Consider the following 18052-nt stretch of genomic DNA (forward strand, 5'->3'; position numbering starts at 1 on the left):
CCTCTGGAGGACCTGGGTTGGGTGGCTCCTGCCAAACCCTCATGCCCCTGTCCAGGCAGGCGCCCTTTGCCCTCCCTGAGGGTCCAATCTCCTGGGCACTGTGGAAGGGCTGGGGTGTGTGCCTGCTGTACAGGAAGCCCCTGGAGTTCCCTGCAGGCCTCAAAGCCCTCAGGACATGCTGCTCTGTGCTTTCTGGGGACAGAGAGGCCGAGGCACCAACAGCAGTGGCCACGTCTGTTCCATCCTATCTCAGGGCCTCGGTTTCCCCACCTGTAAGCCAGGGTGAGACTGTGGGCTCTGAAGTCCTGACCTTCACTCTGTGGTGATTTACGGGAAGAAAGACAATCCCAGCCGGGAGCCCCTGAGCTCTCCTGGGTGGCCGAGCTCAGACTGGCATCGAGGGGCCTGGGGTAGGGGCGGACTGAGCTGCTCCCCTGTCCTCGACATCCCTTTAGGGCAGGGGGACTCTGGGTGCCATGGTAGGGAGCGCCTGTGTCAAGCAGCAAAGCCCCCTAATGTCAAGAGCCTCCTCCAGGGCCTGCCACGGCATCTTCCTGGCCAGCAACATGTGTGCACCCACCGAGGTACGCCCCAGCCACTCCCGTCTGTGCCCATCAGGGACTCCCCGTAGCACGAGCGAACAGCCAGCCCTGTTTATTTATAGGCCTTTTCAGGAAAAGCTAGCAGGGCAGTGCTAAGACAGGAAACCCAGTCCACATTTTAGGGCTTCCTTAAAACAGGCTTCTAAGAGTCGTATCTTTTTTCTTTTTTTTCCAGAAAAAAACAAAACAAAACTTTTTTGCCAAAACACCTCCTCAATAAACAACATGTAAACAGAAACAGCTGCTTCAGTCTCTACAAACATCTCATTGTGGCTTCGAGGGCTTGTCTGTGGCAGGCAGCAGGGAGGGTGGGCAGGGGCCATTCTCCTCCTCTTCGGGGGCGTCCTGGGGGTAGACCACGAAACACAGCTCCTGGCCCCAGTGTGTCATGGACTCTGAGGACAGACAGATGGACCTTGGGGCCTGACCTCTCGGGATAGGGGTGACCCCCAGCTCCGGACACCTCCCCTTGGGCAGGGGTCTTCAGGGAGCTGCTCCGTCGGTACCCGTGGTTCTGGAAACTTTGGGTACATCTTGGGAAGAGACATTTGGTGGCGGCTGGCCCCTGTGTTCCCACCTCAGCTGCTAGGACACCCTGCTCTGGGGTGAACCTCTAAGAGGGAGGGCTGGTCTCCAGGCCCTGGTCCCCTGTGCTGGGTGACCTGCAGCTGCCCGGCTCACCTGTGAGTCTGTGCACACACTTTGGTTTGCTTCTCCAGAGCACTCCCAGAAAGAAAATGGGCACCCCCGTAAGGATGATGATGACGCCGACCCCACAGACCATAGGCTCTGAGATGAAGCTGAAGACCAGCAGGAAGGCCCAGAAGACCAAGTACGCCACGGGGATGAGAGGGTTCACCTGGGGAAGGGGGAGCAGAAACACCGATGGTGCAGGGCCTCCAGCTGTCTGTACCCCCGACCCCTGGGGGTCTGGGGAATTTTCCTCCCTTCCCTGGGAGCTGAGGCCTGAAAGGCAATTGCACCCACTACACCCCCTCTTGGCGACAGCCGAGTGTGTTGGAGGCCAATTCATGGGTCAGGCCGTTGGCCAGTTTTGCTGAGGATTTTTCAAAGTCTCAGCGGCACCGAGCTCCACACAGCGGTTGCGTGTGGACTTGAGGCTTGCACTTGGCTGGAGGTCAGTGATTTTTTGGTGTTTCACATTTCAGGCACTGAGCACTTCTCCACTTAAGGATTTATACACACATGGAGGGCTTTGCTTTTAGCTCAGGCTATGGTCTTCTGTTTTTGTGTGGGCTCATGGAATCCTGGCAGCCTTTGTGACCTTGAACAGTTCCTGACTCTCATTTTCTTTAATTTTTTAATTTTTTTTTTGAGACAGGGTCTCCCTCTGTCACCCAGGTTGGAGTACAGTGGCCCTAGCACCGCTCACTGCAGCCTCAACCTCCTGGGCTCAAGCGATCCTCCCATTTCAGCCTCCCAAGTAGCTGGGACCACAGGTGCACACCACCACACCAGGATAACCCTTTTATTTTTAACTTTTTGCAGAGAGGAAGTCTCATTATGTTGCCCAGGCTGGTCTCAAACTCCTGGGCTCCAGCAATCCTCCCACCTCGGCCTCCCAAAGTGCTGGAATAGGCATGAGCCCCTGTGCCCAGTCCTGAGCCTCATTTTCCCCATCTGTACACTGGGAGCATTCAAAGCTCTGTCCTCATGGGGCTGCTATGAGGAATGGCTGCCTCAGTGCACAGAGAGCCCTGAGCAGGGCCCAACACTCCACAAAAGCTGGCACCTCCCATCCCACCTGCCCCTGGTGCCCACTGTGGATGCAGGGGTGGCTCTGGCAGCACCCGGCACAAGGCCAGCCATCCCAGGGCCTCACCTTGATGGGCCTGTGGAGCGCAGGCCGCCTCCAGCGCAGCAGCAGCAGGCCCAGGATGGTGACGCCGTAGCAGAGGTAGTTGATGAAGGACACATAGTTGATGAGCGTGTACGTGTCGCCCACGAGCATGATGATGGCTGTGGCCCCGCACTGGGAGAGGACCTGGGGCTGACGGCTGGCCCCTAGCCTGCCTCCTGACGCCCCTGCAGGATGAGCCCTGGCCCCACCCCCAACCCCCGCCCTGGAATGGCTCACCCCTGCCATTACCCGGAAGGTCCTGCATTGCCGGGTAGCCCTGCCTCCACGCCCTGCCTGGCCCAGGTACCCCAACTTACACAGACGAGGAGGGCGGGGATGGGGGTGCAGTGTCTGACGTGGATCATGGCCAGCAGGCTGGGCAGGTGCCCCTCGCGGGCTCCAGAGAAGCACAGCCTAGCATTGGGGACAGAGATGGGCACTGGCCACATCCTGGGTCTCAGCTTTGGACCTGATGTCCCTCTTAAGCTGTCGCCTCTGACCTCCTGCTCCGGGCCCAGCAGCCCCACTGGACAGTTCTCCCCCTCATCCAGCCTGCCTCCCTCTTGCTTTCTTTGCCTCCCAGTTGTGATCAGACATTTGTTACCGTGTGGGATCATCATCCCAGCTTCAGGCAGACCCCTCCCCCTGGCAGGTGTCCCTTCCTCTGGCCCACGGCATGACTGGCGCACACCTGCACCCCAGCCTTCCCTCCCCATGCCCACGTCTCCCCAGTGCAGTCACCTGGAGTAGGTGAACAGGTAGCCATTGATCCCTCCGAAGGTTGACAGAGCCACGGAGACGGGCATGACCCAAGAAAAGTAGCCCAGCAGCTTCTCCCCGAAGGTCTGGGTGGGCACAGTAGAGAGGCCGTGTGTAAGGCCGGGGCAGGGACCTGGGCAGGAGCCAGGGACCGAGCAAGGGCCCACTCACCACAGCCACCGCATTGGAGGAGAGCAGCTCCTGGGGGGACATGGCCGTGAAGTAGGCAATGTTGGTGAACGTGTACACGAAGGTCACCAGTGGGATGGAGATGAAGATGGCGCGAGGTAGGTTCCTGGGGATAGGCAGTGGAGTGCGTCAGCATCAGCTCCTGAGGGTGCAGGAACCCCGAGACCCAGCCACGAGAGCAGCTCATAGTCTCCATCTCTTGTGTCTGCTGGGGATGTTGGGGCAGGAAAGGGGGCAGCATTGCTGCCCGAGACACAGGGACCCTGTTGTCTGCCCTGCCCCACCCCCACCTGGACACAGGCTGGTAGGATGGGAGATGGGGGAGGGGCCCCATCACATCCTGAGGACAGGATCTGATGTCTGTGCAGAAAGATAAAATCGCATACAGCCAAAATCAGCCTGGAAAATTCCCCAAAATGGCCCCAGAGCCCAGTCCACAGACCCAGAGTCTTCCTGGAACTTTCCAGTCCCAGCTCGCTCAGCTGCAAAGGTTCACTGTCGAGATCCCTGGCTGAGCATCAGACGCAGTCATTGGCTTCATTTGTAGGGACCATATTGTGTGCATATGCATAATTTTAGGCCAAATGCAAATCTCTGGATCTATTTACAGCAGGATGATGATATTCAGCCTTTCTGAGGCCCTGCAAGGGGCTGTGACGTGTCCATAGCCAGAGAGAACAGGGCCAGGCTAGAATGCAAGCCCCCCGGCTTTCTTCCCAGGGCCATTTTTGCAGGGCAACAGGCGTGGGCCACCGAGGACCAGCCTGAGCCTTGGGTGGCAGTGGGGCTGGGCGGAGAGGCTGCCTGTCCCACCAGAGGGCCTGGCTGCTTCCCAGGGCCTAGTCAGGGGCCCCACTCACTTTCGGGCGTCAACCATCTCCTCGGTGACATAGTTGAGGAAGTTCCAGCCACTGAAGGCGAAGGAGCCCTGGAGGAAGGCCAGGGCCAGGTGTCCCACGGAGGGCGTCATCCAGAAAGCAAAGGCATTGCTGGGCCTCAGCTCCTTGAAGTGTCCTGGAGGCCCAGAAGTCGGGGGTCAGCACCATCTCCCCAGCCCGGCCCTTACCCCGACTCGGCCCTACCTTGGAAGATCTGGAGAAGGCCCACGCCGATGATGAGGGACAAGGCCAGCAGCTTCCCGCCTGTGAACATGTCCTGGATGCGCGTGGCCCAGCGCACACTGGAGCTGTTCACCCATGTCAGGAGCACTGCAGAGGGAAGGTGGGGGTGGGCGCCGAGGCCGGGACCTTTCACAGTGGACCATGGCCAAGTCCAGCCCAGGCGGCCCGAGAATGGCATCCCCTATAGCAGCTGGAATTTTCTGAAGGGAAATCTCACCCCTCTGTCCTCCCGCTCAGGGCAGGATGGGGCCCGGGCAGGCGGCTGATCTGGGGACAGTGGGCCAAAGGGGATGCTTACTCAGGCAGGCCATGGACAGCACCCGGGAGGCTGCGGTCGGGGGGATGCAGTTGGGGAACACGGGCTGCAGCACGTAGTTGGAGAAGGTCATGGAGATGACAGCAAGGCTGGTGGGGTACATGATGAGGACGGCGCTCCAGAGCAGCAGAAAGCTGGAAGGAGCAGGGGTGGGAGTGGCTCAAGCTGCCCAGAGCCCTTCCCGGCCAACCTGGCCCTGATGTGTGCAGCAGGGCTGCCCTGGGCCTGGCACCCGGGGGCTGGCGAGGCTGCCAGAGGCCAGCACCGGTCCAGGGAGGCAGGGTTGACCTTGTTGAGGTCTTGCGGCTGCATTGGTAGAGTGTTTTAACAGAGAAGGTGTTACACGTACTTAAACATTGACAAGGCTGCTGTGGGGCAGGCGCTGGGAACAACATAGGCACCAAACGCTTTTCTTTTCTTTTTTCTTTTTTTTTTTGAGACGGAGTCTTGCTCTGTCACCCAGGCTGGAGTGCAGTGGCATGATCTCGGCTCACTGCAACCTCCACCTCTCGGGTTCACGCCATTCTTCTGCCTCAGTCTCCCAAGTGGCTGGGACTACAGGCGCCTGCCACCATGCCTGGCAAATTTTTTGTATTTTTAGTAGAGACGGAGTTTCACCGTGTTAGCCAGGATGGTCTCGATCTCCTGACCTCGTGATCCACCCGCCTCGGCCTCCCAAAGTGTTGGGATTACAGGCGTGAGCCACTGCGCCCAGCCACCAAACGCTTTTCTAATAACAACTAGGCCCCCCATTGGATGGAGGCTGTCTCCTGAGCCAGGGTCCCTGTCCCCAGACCTCTCGGCTTCAGCCCTGGCTCTCGCAGAGTACTGTGGCTGAAGATGGGTGACTCTGAGCTGTGTTCCCCCTGAGGGAGACCTATGGGGTGCAGAGACTAGACCTTACCAAGAGCCCTAGCTGGGGGTGGAGAGTGATGGATGCCCCTTCTACCTAAATCTTGCCTCTGCAGGGCACCCAGACTGTGAGTCTGACCTGTTCTCAGGGGCTTTCCTGCACCCAGGGGCGGGTCTGCCCTTGGGGGTGGTCCTAGCCCCTGGCCAGCCCTCCAGGGAGAGGACTGCCTCATCGGGGACATCAGCCATCTCTGGATCACCTGCCCCTTGCTCTGCACAACCATCCCTGCTGGGCTTCTGGGACATTCTAGCTCCATGGCCCTCCTCCCCTGCCAGGCATCCCCTCTGCCCATCCCCGCATGTTCCGTGCCCAGGGATGAGGTCCTGGCCCTCTTCTCCCTCCCGAACGTCCTCTCCAGGCCCGAAGCATGATTATTCTGCTTTCTTGGGTCCCAGCCCCTTTGAGGACCCTCTCCCCAGAGGAGACTGCCACAGATGCACCCACAGCAGCGTGCAAGCCCTGGCAGGTCTCCCCATCCAAGGCTGCCCAGTTAAGGGTCCCTGGCCCATATCCCTCAGAACCAAACTTTGTAAATTTCAGCCCAGACTTTTCCTCTGAGCCCCAGACCATCTAGGAGCCTCTCAGTAGGGAAGTGGGTGCCACCTCCGCTGCACCCACCTCTCCCTCTGCTATGCTGGCTGCCCTATCCTCTCGAATCAGGCTGCTAAATGATTTTAGAATCTGCCTGTACCTTTGCAGCTCTTGGCACAATGCAGCTGGACAAATACAACAGCTTCAATCCCCTGATGCTCTCCAAGCCCCGGCGCCTGCCGTAAACCCAACCTGACCTCACCTCTAGCTACAGCAGACTCCCTGCGCTCACCTGGGCCACCACACCCTCTGTTCACACTTCCCCCATCCTGGGATGCTTTCCTCACTGGTCAGCTAGGCCAGGTGGGGAAAATCTTCTTCCTCCCAGCCTCAGGGCAAGCATTGCTTTCCTGGGAGTCCTCCCTAGATGGCGCACACCGTTCTCTTTGCTGTGTAGCTGCTGCCTCTTGTACACACTCTCAAAGCAAGGCTCATCCAGGCCTTAATCCCATTTAAGGGGCTGCTTCCTCTCTGTTCTGTGAGCAGCTTGAGTACAGGGACAGACCTTTCTATCACTGCCTCCCCACCCCCAGGCTCACAGTAGGTGCTCAGCAAATATTCCCTGGTGAACGAAGGAAGGATAGCAGGGTGCTATGGAAAGGAGACCTCTGGCTGGGTGCAGTGCCTCACTCCTGTAATCCTAGCACTTGGGAGGCTGAGGCGGGTGGATCACCTGAGGTCAGGAGTTCAAGACCAGCCTGGCCAACATGGTGAAACCCCGTCTCTACTAAAAATACAAAAAAATTAGCCAGGTGTGGTGGCGGGCGCCTATAATCCCAGCTACTCGGGAGGCTGAGGCAGGAGAATCACTTGAACCTGGGAGGCAGAGGTTGCAGTGAGCTGAGATCACGCCATTGCACTCCAGCCTGGGCAACAGAGCGAGAATCTGTCTCCAAAAAAAAAAAAAAAGGACCTTATGCAGGGTATATGGTAAGAATATCACACTTCCTTCCTTGCTCCTCATGCAACATATGGGTTTACCAAAATTGAGGCCCCTCCTCGCCTGGGCACTCACATTACCTAGGGTTTTCAGACAGTAAGAATCCCCCCTCCTTAAGTACAAGGCAGGGGGTGGGGTTCAGAGGGACCTGTATTTAAAAGGAGATCCAGAGAGGCCCAGGGGCCTGCAGGAGTGCCCAGCACACATCAGTGGGGTGGAGTGGGCCTCAGTTCCACCTGCCCTGTCCTCAGAAGGCTGTCCAGCACCCCCACGCCTTCTCTCCATCCAGCCCCCACACCTTCTCTCCATCCACCCCTACGACCTCCCTAGGAAGCCGGAAGCAGGAGTGGAAACTGACGCCAAGGCTCATTTGGCCATCCCATTCCCAAGAGGGTGTCCCCCTGCCCGCCGGTGCCCCACACTCACCCAGCCAGGCCCCCGAAGATCTCTGTGACGTAGGCGTAGTCCCCGCCAGACTTGGGGATGGCGACTCCCAGCTCTGCATAGCAGAGGGAGCCCAGAGCCGTCACGCCCCCACCCAGGACCCAGACGAACAGGGCCAGACCCACGGAGCCTGAGTGCTCCAGGACCCCCTTGGGCGAGATGAAGATGCCCGAGCCGATGATGTTCCCTGCGGGGGGAGAGATGGGGAGGCATCAGGCCTGGGGTCCCCTTCGCAGCCCGGCCTTCTGTGTGGGGATCTGCCTGCGGCCAGGAGGAAGACAGCCCGGGGTGCTTCCTGGAGGAGGAGGAGGCAGGAGGTGGGCTGGAGGTGTTGAATGCCACTGGCCCCCAAGCCCAGCAAATGCCATTCTGGGCTCATCATCTGCCCCTTCCTCAGTCCCTCACATAGGAAATGGCACCTCGTTCAGCTGGCCAGGCCCCTCTGCCAGAGACAGGCCCTGTTTGACTTTCTCAGCCCTCCATTGCCCCCATGAGGCGGGGCCAGCAAAGTGAGGAGGCTGAACCACCTGAGCGACGGCAGACGGTGGCTCCCCAGGCACCCCACAAGGCCCATGCTCAGCCCTCCCGTCTACCTCAGAGCCCCCGGCGTATCAGCCTGCAGCCACTTGTCCTGCCTCCATCCAGCCCGCTGGCCAGAGCTGGCCCCTAACACAGGACTTCAACCACTCTCCTGCCACTTTCCCACCGGCCAAAGTCCAGACTCATGGAGTGGCTCAGGAAGTAGCATCTCCTCCATGAAGCCCTCCTTGACCACATCAGGTTTGGGCTTCTCTTCCTACTTCAATTTCCTTTCCTTTCTCCTTTCCTTTCCTTTCTCTTTTCCCCTTCCCTTCCCTTTCCTTCCCTCCACTTCCTGAATTCAAGCAATTCTCCTGCCTCAGCCTTCCAAGTAGTTAGAATTACAGGCATGAGCCACCACGCCTGGCTAATATTTTTTGTATTTTTTTAGTAGAGATGGGGTTTCACCCTATGGATCAGGCTGGTCTCGAACTCCTGACTGCAAGTGATCCACCCGCCTCGGCCTCCCAAAGTGCTGGGATTACAGGCATGAGTCACTGTGCCCGGTTTCTTTCTTTCATTTAGACAGGGTCTCGCTCTGCCACCCTGGCTGGAGTGCAGTGGTGCGATCATAGCTTACTGCAGCCTGGGACTCCTGGGCTCAAGAGATTCTCCCACGTCAGTCTCCCTAGTAGCTGGGACTCCAGGTATATTACCACACCCAGGTTTTTTTTTTTTTACTTTTTGTAGAGACAGGGTCTCACTATATTGCCTAGGCTGGTCTCCAATTCCTGGGCTCAAGTGACCCTCCCTGCTTGGCTTCCCAAAGTGCTAGGATTACAGGTGAGTGCCACCACACCTGGCTAATCAAAAAAAAGTTGTAGAGTTGAGGGGTCCCACTATGTTGCTGAGGCTGGTCTCGAACTCCTGGGCTCAATTGACCACCCACTTCGGCCTCCCGAAGTGCTGGGATTACAGGCCAGAGCCACTGTGCCCAGCCCCTCTGCTTTCTGACATGATGGGAAACATTCAGAGGGGCCAATTATGGTCTGCAGAGTAGGTTCCCAGGATGAGCAAGACTCTGAGTGCCTGCTGAGCCCTGAGCTCCGCAAAGAGGGACAATGTTCTGGGTTATATGGGTCTCACCATCTGTGCACATGAATCCGGTAACTTCACCAGAGATCTGCACTAGGGCCTGTCCAAGAAGAAATAAACCCAGAACCTCAGACCATATGAACAAACAGCCCTGGTAGAACCTGTAGGTCCTGGTAGGACCAACATCGTTCTCTATGCAATGGCCACACCAGACCGGGTCCTGAGAGGACGGGTCCATCTCCCTCAGAGCGGGAGCCCGCCTCCTCCACCTGCCGGGCCCGCAGGGGGCTGGATAAGGACACGGTTGTAGCCGCCAATTTGTATTCACTCCTTGTCCACGGTGCTCCCCCACTGCCCCCACCCCCAGCCGACACAGATTTCCAGTCTGGACAGCTACGACGCCCCACTCAGTTTTCCAGTCACATCCCAGGAGCCCTAAATACATCCAGATAAGGACGAACTAATTCCTGTGCCCCAGCCCCCAGAGGTAAGCTGTACCCTTAGTCTACTTCTCGGGGGAGAGAGAGAAGCGCCTCTCTCATCTAGCAGAGGGGCCCAGGCCTGGGTGGGCTGTAAGGTTTCTAAAGAGCCTTTGAGTTCCCTCCATCCGGTAGCAGGGCCTCTGTTCTCAGGACCTGGCGGACTGGGATTTGCCGAAAGCCAGGGAGGTTGGAAGCCAGCGGGGGCTGGGTGGCCTTGGAAGGAGCTGAGCATGTTCACGCTGGGAGCATCCCAGGCCCTGAGCCACCCACCCTGCAGAGAGCCCACCATGCTTCTGCTTGGCGGGGCCTCCTGGGTGGAGCTCTGGGGTAAGCCACATCTGGCACCCTATCTTCCAGGGCTGTATCACTAGCCTTGTGCCCAGTGGCTGAAGACTCAGATACTGGGCTTGCCAGGGGTGGGGAGGCCACTATTGTTTGGAACACGTGGCCTCAGGCCACGGTTCAGGACTTTCTCCCTTGTGGCTCAAAGGACCACAGGCGTTAGCCAGTGTCTCTGAGGTCCTCAGGGGTTTCTCCCTCTGGGCCTGGACCACTCGCAGCATCTCCCTCAGGATCATGTTTGAAGGTGGCAGAAAATCGCATCACACACTCCGCACACTGGCTGCTCCCGGCACCATGAAGGGTGGGTGGGGCACTGCATGGAGCAGCCGGGGCTGCGGGCTTGGGCACGGAGGAGGGAGGGGGCTGTGGACAGGGATGGGGGCCTCCAATGCTCCAATGATTATAGGAGGGGTATGGGAGGGACCGGTGGATTTCTTTCTTTCTTTCTTTTTTTTTTTTTTTTAGTAGAGATGGGGTTTCACCATGTTGGCCAGGCTGGTCTCGAACTCCTGACCTCAGGTGATCCACCCACCTCAGCCTCCTAAAGTGCTGGGATTACAGGCATGAGCCACCACACCTGGCCAGATTAGTGGAGCTGGAAGCGGGCTGCCCTGGGTTCCTCCCAGTGGTGTGGGAAGGTCGGAGGGTCTCCCTTCCCAGACTCTGTATTTCAGCCAAGCAGATCTACCTGATTCGGGAAGCAGCAATAAAGAAGCCCAGCTGTTGGGGGAACCTGGTGTAGAGGGGCAGGAACTCAGAGTGGAACAGGATGAGGGGGCACGGGATGGGCCTGGAGATACCACTGAGCCCCTGTTGGGTGTCTGACCCATGGCTGACCAGAGAGATGTAGGTTCTGAGGCCTCCACGTTCCTGTCCACCTGGTGGGATGACAGCTCAGTGGTCCCTGCAGGTCCTCCGTGGGCCAGAGCTCCGGGCAGGTAGGCGAGGAAGTGACTGCCCCCCAAGTCGGCCTTCCCAGAGTCTCCACCACCCGCCCCTCTTCCCTGAGCCTTCGCTGGGTAGCTTTTATCACATTAAGATGTTTGGCCTGATGGGGCTTACTCAGCTTCTTGGAGGAACGAAGAAAGGGCCATTGTTCCCCGTGGCTGCTGCGGTGCGTGATGACCTATTTCTGGAGGCAGCGGCAGACCACTGAGGTCACAGGGGCGGCCCATGGAGGTCGAGTCGCAGAGTGAGCCACCTCCTGTGGTGTGTGTGGGGAATGTGCAGTCTGATTTGGGGAGGGGGCAGGGAGGGCCTGTCAGGCCAGGACACTGGCACCAGTCCTCATGCCTTGAAGCACATTCTGGACCCGACTGTGTGACTCAGGCCAGTGCTGCCCTTCTGAGCCCCAGTTTCCCCATCTGCCAGGTGGGGCCACTGGGCTAGGGGGCAGCAGAGGGCTAGTCCAACTGTGACTTCAGCAGAGGGGATGCACCCTGCGTATCTGTTCTGGGCCAAGGAAACAGTCTGCTCAGGGAACCTGTCCCTCACTGTGGTAGGCCTCTGCCCAGCTCACTGGTCTCCCTGAAGCAGCGCCACCTCCAGGAAGCTCTCCCTGACCAGCCACCTTGGCCCCTGCAATCTGGACATCGCCCCACGGCCACGGCACCTGGATGATGGCTGGGAAGGGATTCTTTTATTTGATGCAGGCATTCTCTTGATCCCGTCTGGCACATCAGAGGCCATGGGAAGTGCTTTTGGATCTCCCTACGCACTGCCATCTGCCTTGGAGACCCCCTAGGCAGCCCCATCTTTCCTCTGAGACCTGAGCCACCCGGGACCCCAACACCCCGGGGTGATCGGCTACGGCCTGGGTGAAGCCTACCCACCCCAAGCGCACGGGTGTCCTCACATCCTCACAGTAAGCCTGTGTCAGATACCTCTCCGGGATGCTAACTGTGACTACTGAGGTCTGGGCAGCACCCCAAGGAGGTAAGTGGGGACATCCAGGATGTGCCTGGAACTGCCACTTGGCCGGCACCCGACTCCAGCCTAACCCAATTTCCTTTGGAGACAGGAGATGAGCGGAAGTGTGCAGCCCTCTCCGGCTCGTTCGGCTCAGCCAGCCCAGCCAAGCAAACCTCGCCCAGGGCCCTGTCTCCTGGCTGAGGCTTCTCATGGTCACCGGTGAGTTCCATGTTGCCAAACGCAACAGTCGAGCCCTAGGCCACGTTATTGACGCATCAGCAACATGTGGCAAGTGGATTGCTTCCTCCTCACTCAGCCTCCTGGCCTCCCCTCGGCCTTACCGGCTTCTCCTTTTCAGAATCCCTTATCTTGCTTGACTTCCAGACACTGGGTGCCCAGGGCTCAGTCCTGGGGCTTCTTCTCTTTTCTTTCTATGCTTTCTTGATAGATGGATAGACCTCATCTATTACCTTGACTTCTGCTGGCAACTCCTAAATTCATATCCCTAGCATAGATCGCTCTGCTAAATGAACTCTGTATATGCAACGAACCACTCAGCCGCAGACATCACAGACTTTCCATGTTCTAAACGGAATTCCCGACTTTTACCTCCTTGCCCCCAAAATGCTCCTCTCGGTCTTCCCTGATGAATAAATGGCAAAACGTCCTCCCAATTGCTTGGGCCACAACCTTGAGTCACCCATGATTCCTCTCTTTCTCCCCCAGGACCTCCATTCCATCACAAATCCTTCGGCTCTCATCTTCCAAACTCATCCGGAATGGAACCTCCTCTGACACCACCATGGCCACCGCCCTGCCCTGAGCCACCGTGGTCTCTTGCCCGGGGAGACCCAGGTAGCCTCCTGACCGGCCTTCCTCCTCCCACTTCTTCCCCCACTGCCTCTTCTCCATAGTGGGCCCTGTAAGCCCCATCCCATCATCCCTCTGCTCAAAGCCCAGGGCTCCTGCTTCCCAGAGAGCAAAAGGCAATGCCCTTAACATAGCTTGCAATGCCTTGCTCACACTGAACCCCACCCCAGATCTCAGCTCATTTCCAAGCTGAAATCCTCCACCCTGGCTCTCTCCATCCTCCTTCCTGGCTTGACTGTCTGGTCTTAGCACTTAACAATACATGCATTCAGCTTGTTCTTCTTGTTGCGGGACTCCCACACCAGAAGATGGATTTTGTCTGTCTTGACCCCCCCATGGTGTCTCTGGCATGTAAGCCAGTGCTTGACACCGTTCATTATGTAGTGGTTGAATAAATGGATGAGTGTGCCCAGGACTGGCAGGCCCCCGAAATTATAGTTGGGTCTTCCCTTGGGGTCCTGGAGCATACTGAGGGCATCTGACCCCAGGGTAGGTTGCCTCAGTTTCCTCACCTGTAAATGGAACTGTAGTGGGGAACAGCTAAGCCCCTGCACAGTTGTATGGCTCCTCAGGGCCCCGGTGAGGAGGGGCTGGAGTTCTGCAGAGGTCCACCCCTCTGGGAAGCCCAGCCACCTGCAGCCCTGGAGACCAGGGAGGGTCCTGGCTGAGGCTGGGTGAGCAGGGATTGGTTCCTGAGGAGTTGAGGTTCATGATGTCAACTCCTGAGTCACTGAACACACATCTGGCCCACAAACCCCTGCAGGAGCTTGACTCTCAAGTCAAAGAGAGAGCAGAGGAAGGGCCTGGTCAGCAGACCCAGGGGGGACTCCCACTTTGGAGGACGTGGGTGTGTTTCTTGGGTTGTGGATCCGGCAAGGGAGCTGGCCGAGGTTCCTGGGTCAGTATGAGAGGCCCTGTGAGTCCAGCCGCTGATGGGGAGGCAGACTTCCCTGGCCGTCTGTCTGTTTGTCCACCCATAGTGGAGCAGGAGCTCAGTGAAGCCTAGTTGGACAAGCTCCCAGCTTGGTCCCCAACCCTCCCCCGTCAGGGCTCTGACTCTGGCCCCAATTTGCCCAGCATCAGAACAGTATAAAGGGCACTGGGACCAGGCACGATGGCTCCCGCCTGTAACCCTAACATTCTGGGAAGCTGAGGTGGGAGGATCACTTGAGCCTAGGAATTTGAGATCAGCCTGGGCAACATGGCAAAACCCAGTCTCTACAAAAAATACAAAAATTAGCCAGGCGTGGTGGCGGGCACCTGTGGTTCCAGGTGTTTGGAAGGCTGAGGTGGGAGGATTGCTTGAGCCTGGGAGGTCGAGGCTGCAGTGAGCTATGATCATGCCACTGCACTATAGTTTGTGCTATGGAGCAAGAGTTTGTTTCAATAAAATAAAATAAAATAAAATAAATAATAAAGGGCACTGGACTGGGAACAGAGCTCAAATCTGGTTCCGAATCCTGAGCCTACCCCTTGGAGCAGTATCATTTCACTTCCAACCTTAGTTTCCACTCTGTAAAATGGGTATAAGAATTCCTACCTTGCAAGGTGGGCATGAGATTCAAATGAGATAAAGGAAGAACACGTTTTCATAAGGCAGTAAGAGGTGTTTTTCTGAACAGATATTGGATGTGATGATGTCCTGCAGAGCCCCTGCCCCAGCCAGTTCTATTTTCTCCAGCCTGGCCGATTCCCTTCCATCTGCGCTTGCAGTGGCCGGCGGGCACTGCCCTAAACACACTATACGTGAGTCTCACGCCAGCCCATAGCCCGCCCTTCCAGGTCTTCCCATTCTCGAAAGCCTCAATTCCCAGTCTGAGCTGGAGCAGGGGGTATACACGAGGGAGAGAGTGATAGGATCTCCTAGGAGGGTCGCTGTGGAAGTTTTGGAAATAACATGTTCAATAACAATAACAAACCAAGGTAGATTATGAAGCAGGACGTTGGCTGGGCAGGGTGGCTCACACCTGTAATCCCAGCACTTTGGGAGGCCAAGGCAGGCAGATCACTTGAGGTTAGGAGTTCGAGACCAGCCTGGCCAACATGGTGAAACTCTGTCTCTACTGAAAATACAAACATTAGCTGGACATGGTGGTGTGTGCCTGTAATCCTAGCTACTTGGGAGGCTGACGCAGAAGAATTACTTGAACCCCGGAGGTGGAGGTTGCAATGAGCTGAGATTGTGCCACTGCACTCCAGCCTAGGGGACACAGCCAGACTCTGTCTCAGAAAAAAAAAAAAAAAAAAAGAAAGAAAGAAAAAGAAAGGAAAGGAAAGGAAGCAGGACGTCAAGTTCTTGACTTTTAGAGCTAAAATATGACACTTTGCAGACATTTTTGATTCTGACCAGGCTCCCCAGGGTATTGGTGGAGAGAGAGTGAGCCCACCTGGGGCAGAAAGGTGGGGTGGGCTGGGGAGGGGAGACCCTTAGTACATCAGGTGGGGAAGGCAGTGCAGACCCCAGCTCAGTCCTCACCTGCCCAGTCCCCACCTCCTATCACCTTCTGGTTGAGGTTGATCTCTCCTTGTTTTTTCCTGCCTCGTCTAGCCTCCTGCCTGCTGTAATCCTCAAAGGCTCCCCAGGCCAAGCCAAGATCAAGGCTCCCCAAGACCACCACTGAGTGCCCCGGGCTTGGGTTCTGTAGCTGAATCCAGCATCCTTGGTTAGCCAAGTGGCCCTTCACCCTGGCTCAGTGTTCAAGGTTTGGAGGCCAAGGTAGTGGACCTGGCACAGCAGGAAGGAAGTGAAGGGTAGGGGAGCTGTCAGGGCAGACCTGGCCTGCATGGGAAACTTACAGAGTCTGTCCTGGTAAAGGAGGGTGATGGTGGAGTTGGCCTTCTCCACTCCCACCACCACCACCTCTACCATCACCACCACCACCGCCACCACCACCACCACCAGAGCCCCCTTCTGGGGAGAAAGGAGACAGGCAGCCTCCCTGTGGCCTGGGGAGGATGGGATGTGGGGAGGGGATAGAGTAGGAAGACAGGTCAAGGATGCTGGGCTTAGCTGAGGAGCCCAGGCAGAGCTGTGTCTTTCTGCACCTGCCTGGCACTGTAGCTGGTTCTAGGCATGGTCTCAATCCTATGACCCACTCATGGTGTGAGCTTCCCCTTCCCTGGAGGACAGTTCCTGGAGAGGGTGTGGGCCAAGAAAAAGCTCTAACCAGCACCCTGGCCAAATCCCTGGAACCAGCCCTTCCTTCCAGCAGACCGTCCGTCAGGCAGGGGCATCCTAGGCCAAGAAGCTCCCAGGGCCAGGTCAGGACCAGGCTCTGGGAGACAGCATTCTAAGGGGAGGGGGTGAGATGGTGGAGTGACCTGGCCAGGGGCTGTGTTCAGGGGCAACTCTGGATGTGAAGAGCTGCTAATGTGGGGGTGGGAGAGGACGAGGTGAAGACCCTGGGTCTGCCCTACTGAGCCCCCAAACTTTCTCCATCTCCAGGGGTCTGAGGGTGGGAAGGCAGTGAAGACACAAGTGGCTCTCACTGGCAGGGGACCGGGAAGACTGGCTGGCGGTAAGGTGAGAACAGTCGAGGCCCCAGTCACTCATCCCCCCAAACCACTTCTCCTGTCCCTCCCTGGAGGGGCTCAGAGGCACCCTGTGTAGACAAAGAAACAAGTCAGTATCCATGACTTGGGACAGAGAGTGGAAAAATACCACTGCCATTCCCATGACCTCTGAGCTCTCTGCCTACCCAGAAACCCCTATGTGGGGGCAGGACATGGACCCATTCTCAGGTGGGGACTTTGGAGTCCAAGGCCTCCAGACTAGGCGAGTGTCCACTGCCCACCAGGATCCCAGCTCAGGGAGCAGCTGGCCTTCTGCAGGCTGGGTCTGCCCACTGCTGCCCCCAATTGCTGGCTAACCCGCCCCCTCTCCTGGGTCCTGCTGCCAAACCCTGCAGTCATTGCCTGCTCTGAACCTCCGTCCCTTCTGCGCAGGCTGCGCTTGTTCACTCTACTCATAGGCCCTCCTGCTTTCCAAGAATAAAGTCACTGCACTGCGTGGCACCTGGACCCTGCACACAGTAGGTACTCAGACTGACCCACAGTACAGAACTTGGGGAGCTCAGCCTGCCGCAGCCTGACCAGCCCCTACACTGGTCAAGTTCCTGCGCTAATCGCAGGACTGCAGTCATGGCCATTTCACAGATGAGGAAACTGAGGGTAACTGCCTTGCAAAAGCCCCGCAGCAAAATCGAGTCAGGAGGAAGAGTCCAGCGGTGGAGGGGACCCAAAACTCCCCCAGGTGCAGGCGGCCGGGAGGTGGGAACACGGAGCTTTGGCACCCTGGGCCAGCAGCCCCTGCCCTCCCCGCGGTCATAGCGCTCTCTGAGGCCAGACCGCAGGTTCCCCAGGCAGACCCGTCTGAGCGCCCGGAGAGGGGACGCCCCTCGTTCGGAGCGGCTGCGCCCCTCATTCGGCCTCCGCCCGGCGCCCGCCCGCCTGGGTCCCGCTCACCGATGATGATGGTGCAGGCGCTCAGCAGCCCGATCTCCTTCTTGAGCGCCACCCGCTCCGAGGCTCCGGGGACGGGGCCTGGGACTGGGGAGGGCGAGGGCGCAGGCTTGGGGTTCCTGCGCCCGCTCGGCTGCTGCGTGTGGCCGGCCATGTCGCTGTCCCGCCGCGTCCCCGCTCCCTGCGCTGCCCCGTCTGTCCGGCCGGCCGCCCGTCGGTCCGTCGGTCCGTGAGCTCACGGCCCTCGCAGCCGGGACAGCGCCCACAGGCGGGCGCATGCGCTGGCGCCGGGCCCGGGACTGGGGGCCCCGGGCGGCGGGGGCCCGGGAGGAGCGGAAGGAGGGCCGGCCCACAGCCCCCTCCCCCACCTCCCTTAAAGGGAACGCCCCCTCCCCCAGTCCCGGCCTGGGAAGGAAGGAGAGGACTTGGGGCAGATCTAGGAAGGACTTCCCAGTTGGGCGAAGGAAGGGACCCTCCAGTTGCCTCAGTTACATCCATTCTTGGGGCCGGGTTGGGGAGCAGAGCTCCGAGACAAGACAATCCCTGCTCTCAGGGAGGCCGAGGGGGACGGCAAGAATAACAGCTGGCCGCGTGTGGGGATGCAGTGTGTGCTCCCTTTAGTACTCTATGCCTGCA

The 18052-nt window shown here is 58.2% G+C and overlaps 1 protein-coding gene and 1 long non-coding RNA gene across 2 annotated transcripts; one reads left to right on the forward strand and one right to left on the reverse strand.

Moving 5' to 3' along the window:
- Positions 1 to 638: 638 nt before the first annotated feature.
- SLC7A10 (solute carrier family 7 member 10) lies at positions 639 to 17717 on the reverse strand. Its single transcript, XM_524204.5, has 11 exons — positions 17420 to 17717; positions 7719 to 7923; positions 4831 to 4982; positions 4494 to 4619; positions 4272 to 4425; positions 3394 to 3517; positions 3205 to 3308; positions 2781 to 2877; positions 2446 to 2595; positions 1284 to 1461; positions 639 to 997 (listed from the first exon to the last, which is right to left on the reverse strand). Exons 1-11 carry the CDS (start codon positions 17568 to 17570, stop codon positions 867 to 869), a joined length of 1572 nt encoding a protein of 523 aa, XP_524204.2. The 5' UTR covers positions 17571 to 17717; the 3' UTR covers positions 639 to 866.
- LOC104003341 (uncharacterized) lies at positions 9438 to 13370 on the forward strand. The gene is made up of 4 exons (XR_675906.3): positions 9438 to 9837; positions 11827 to 12109; positions 12195 to 12304; positions 12812 to 13370. It is a non-coding gene; the product is annotated as an uncharacterized LOC104003341 (long non-coding RNA).
- Positions 17718 to 18052: the final 335 nt, after the last annotated feature.

This window comes from Pan troglodytes, chromosome 20, assembly GCF_028858775.2.
Source record: "Pan troglodytes isolate AG18354 chromosome 20, NHGRI_mPanTro3-v2.0_pri, whole genome shotgun sequence".
Taxonomy (NCBI): Eukaryota; Metazoa; Chordata; class Mammalia; order Primates; family Hominidae; genus Pan; species Pan troglodytes.

Coding starts and splice junctions, on each gene's coding strand:
- SLC7A10 (XM_524204.5), bottom strand. CDS start 17,570: ATGGCCGGCCACACGCAGCAGCCGAGCGGGCGCAGGAACCCCAAGCCT. Junction 4,426..4,493: donor CCTTCTCCAGATCTTCCAAG/GTAGGGCCGAGT, acceptor CTGGGCCTCCAG/GACACTTCAAGGAGCTGAGG. Junction 1,462..2,445: donor CGCTCCACAGGCCCATCAAG/GTGAGGCCCTGG, acceptor CCCCTTCCCCAG/GTGAACCCTCTCATCCCCGT.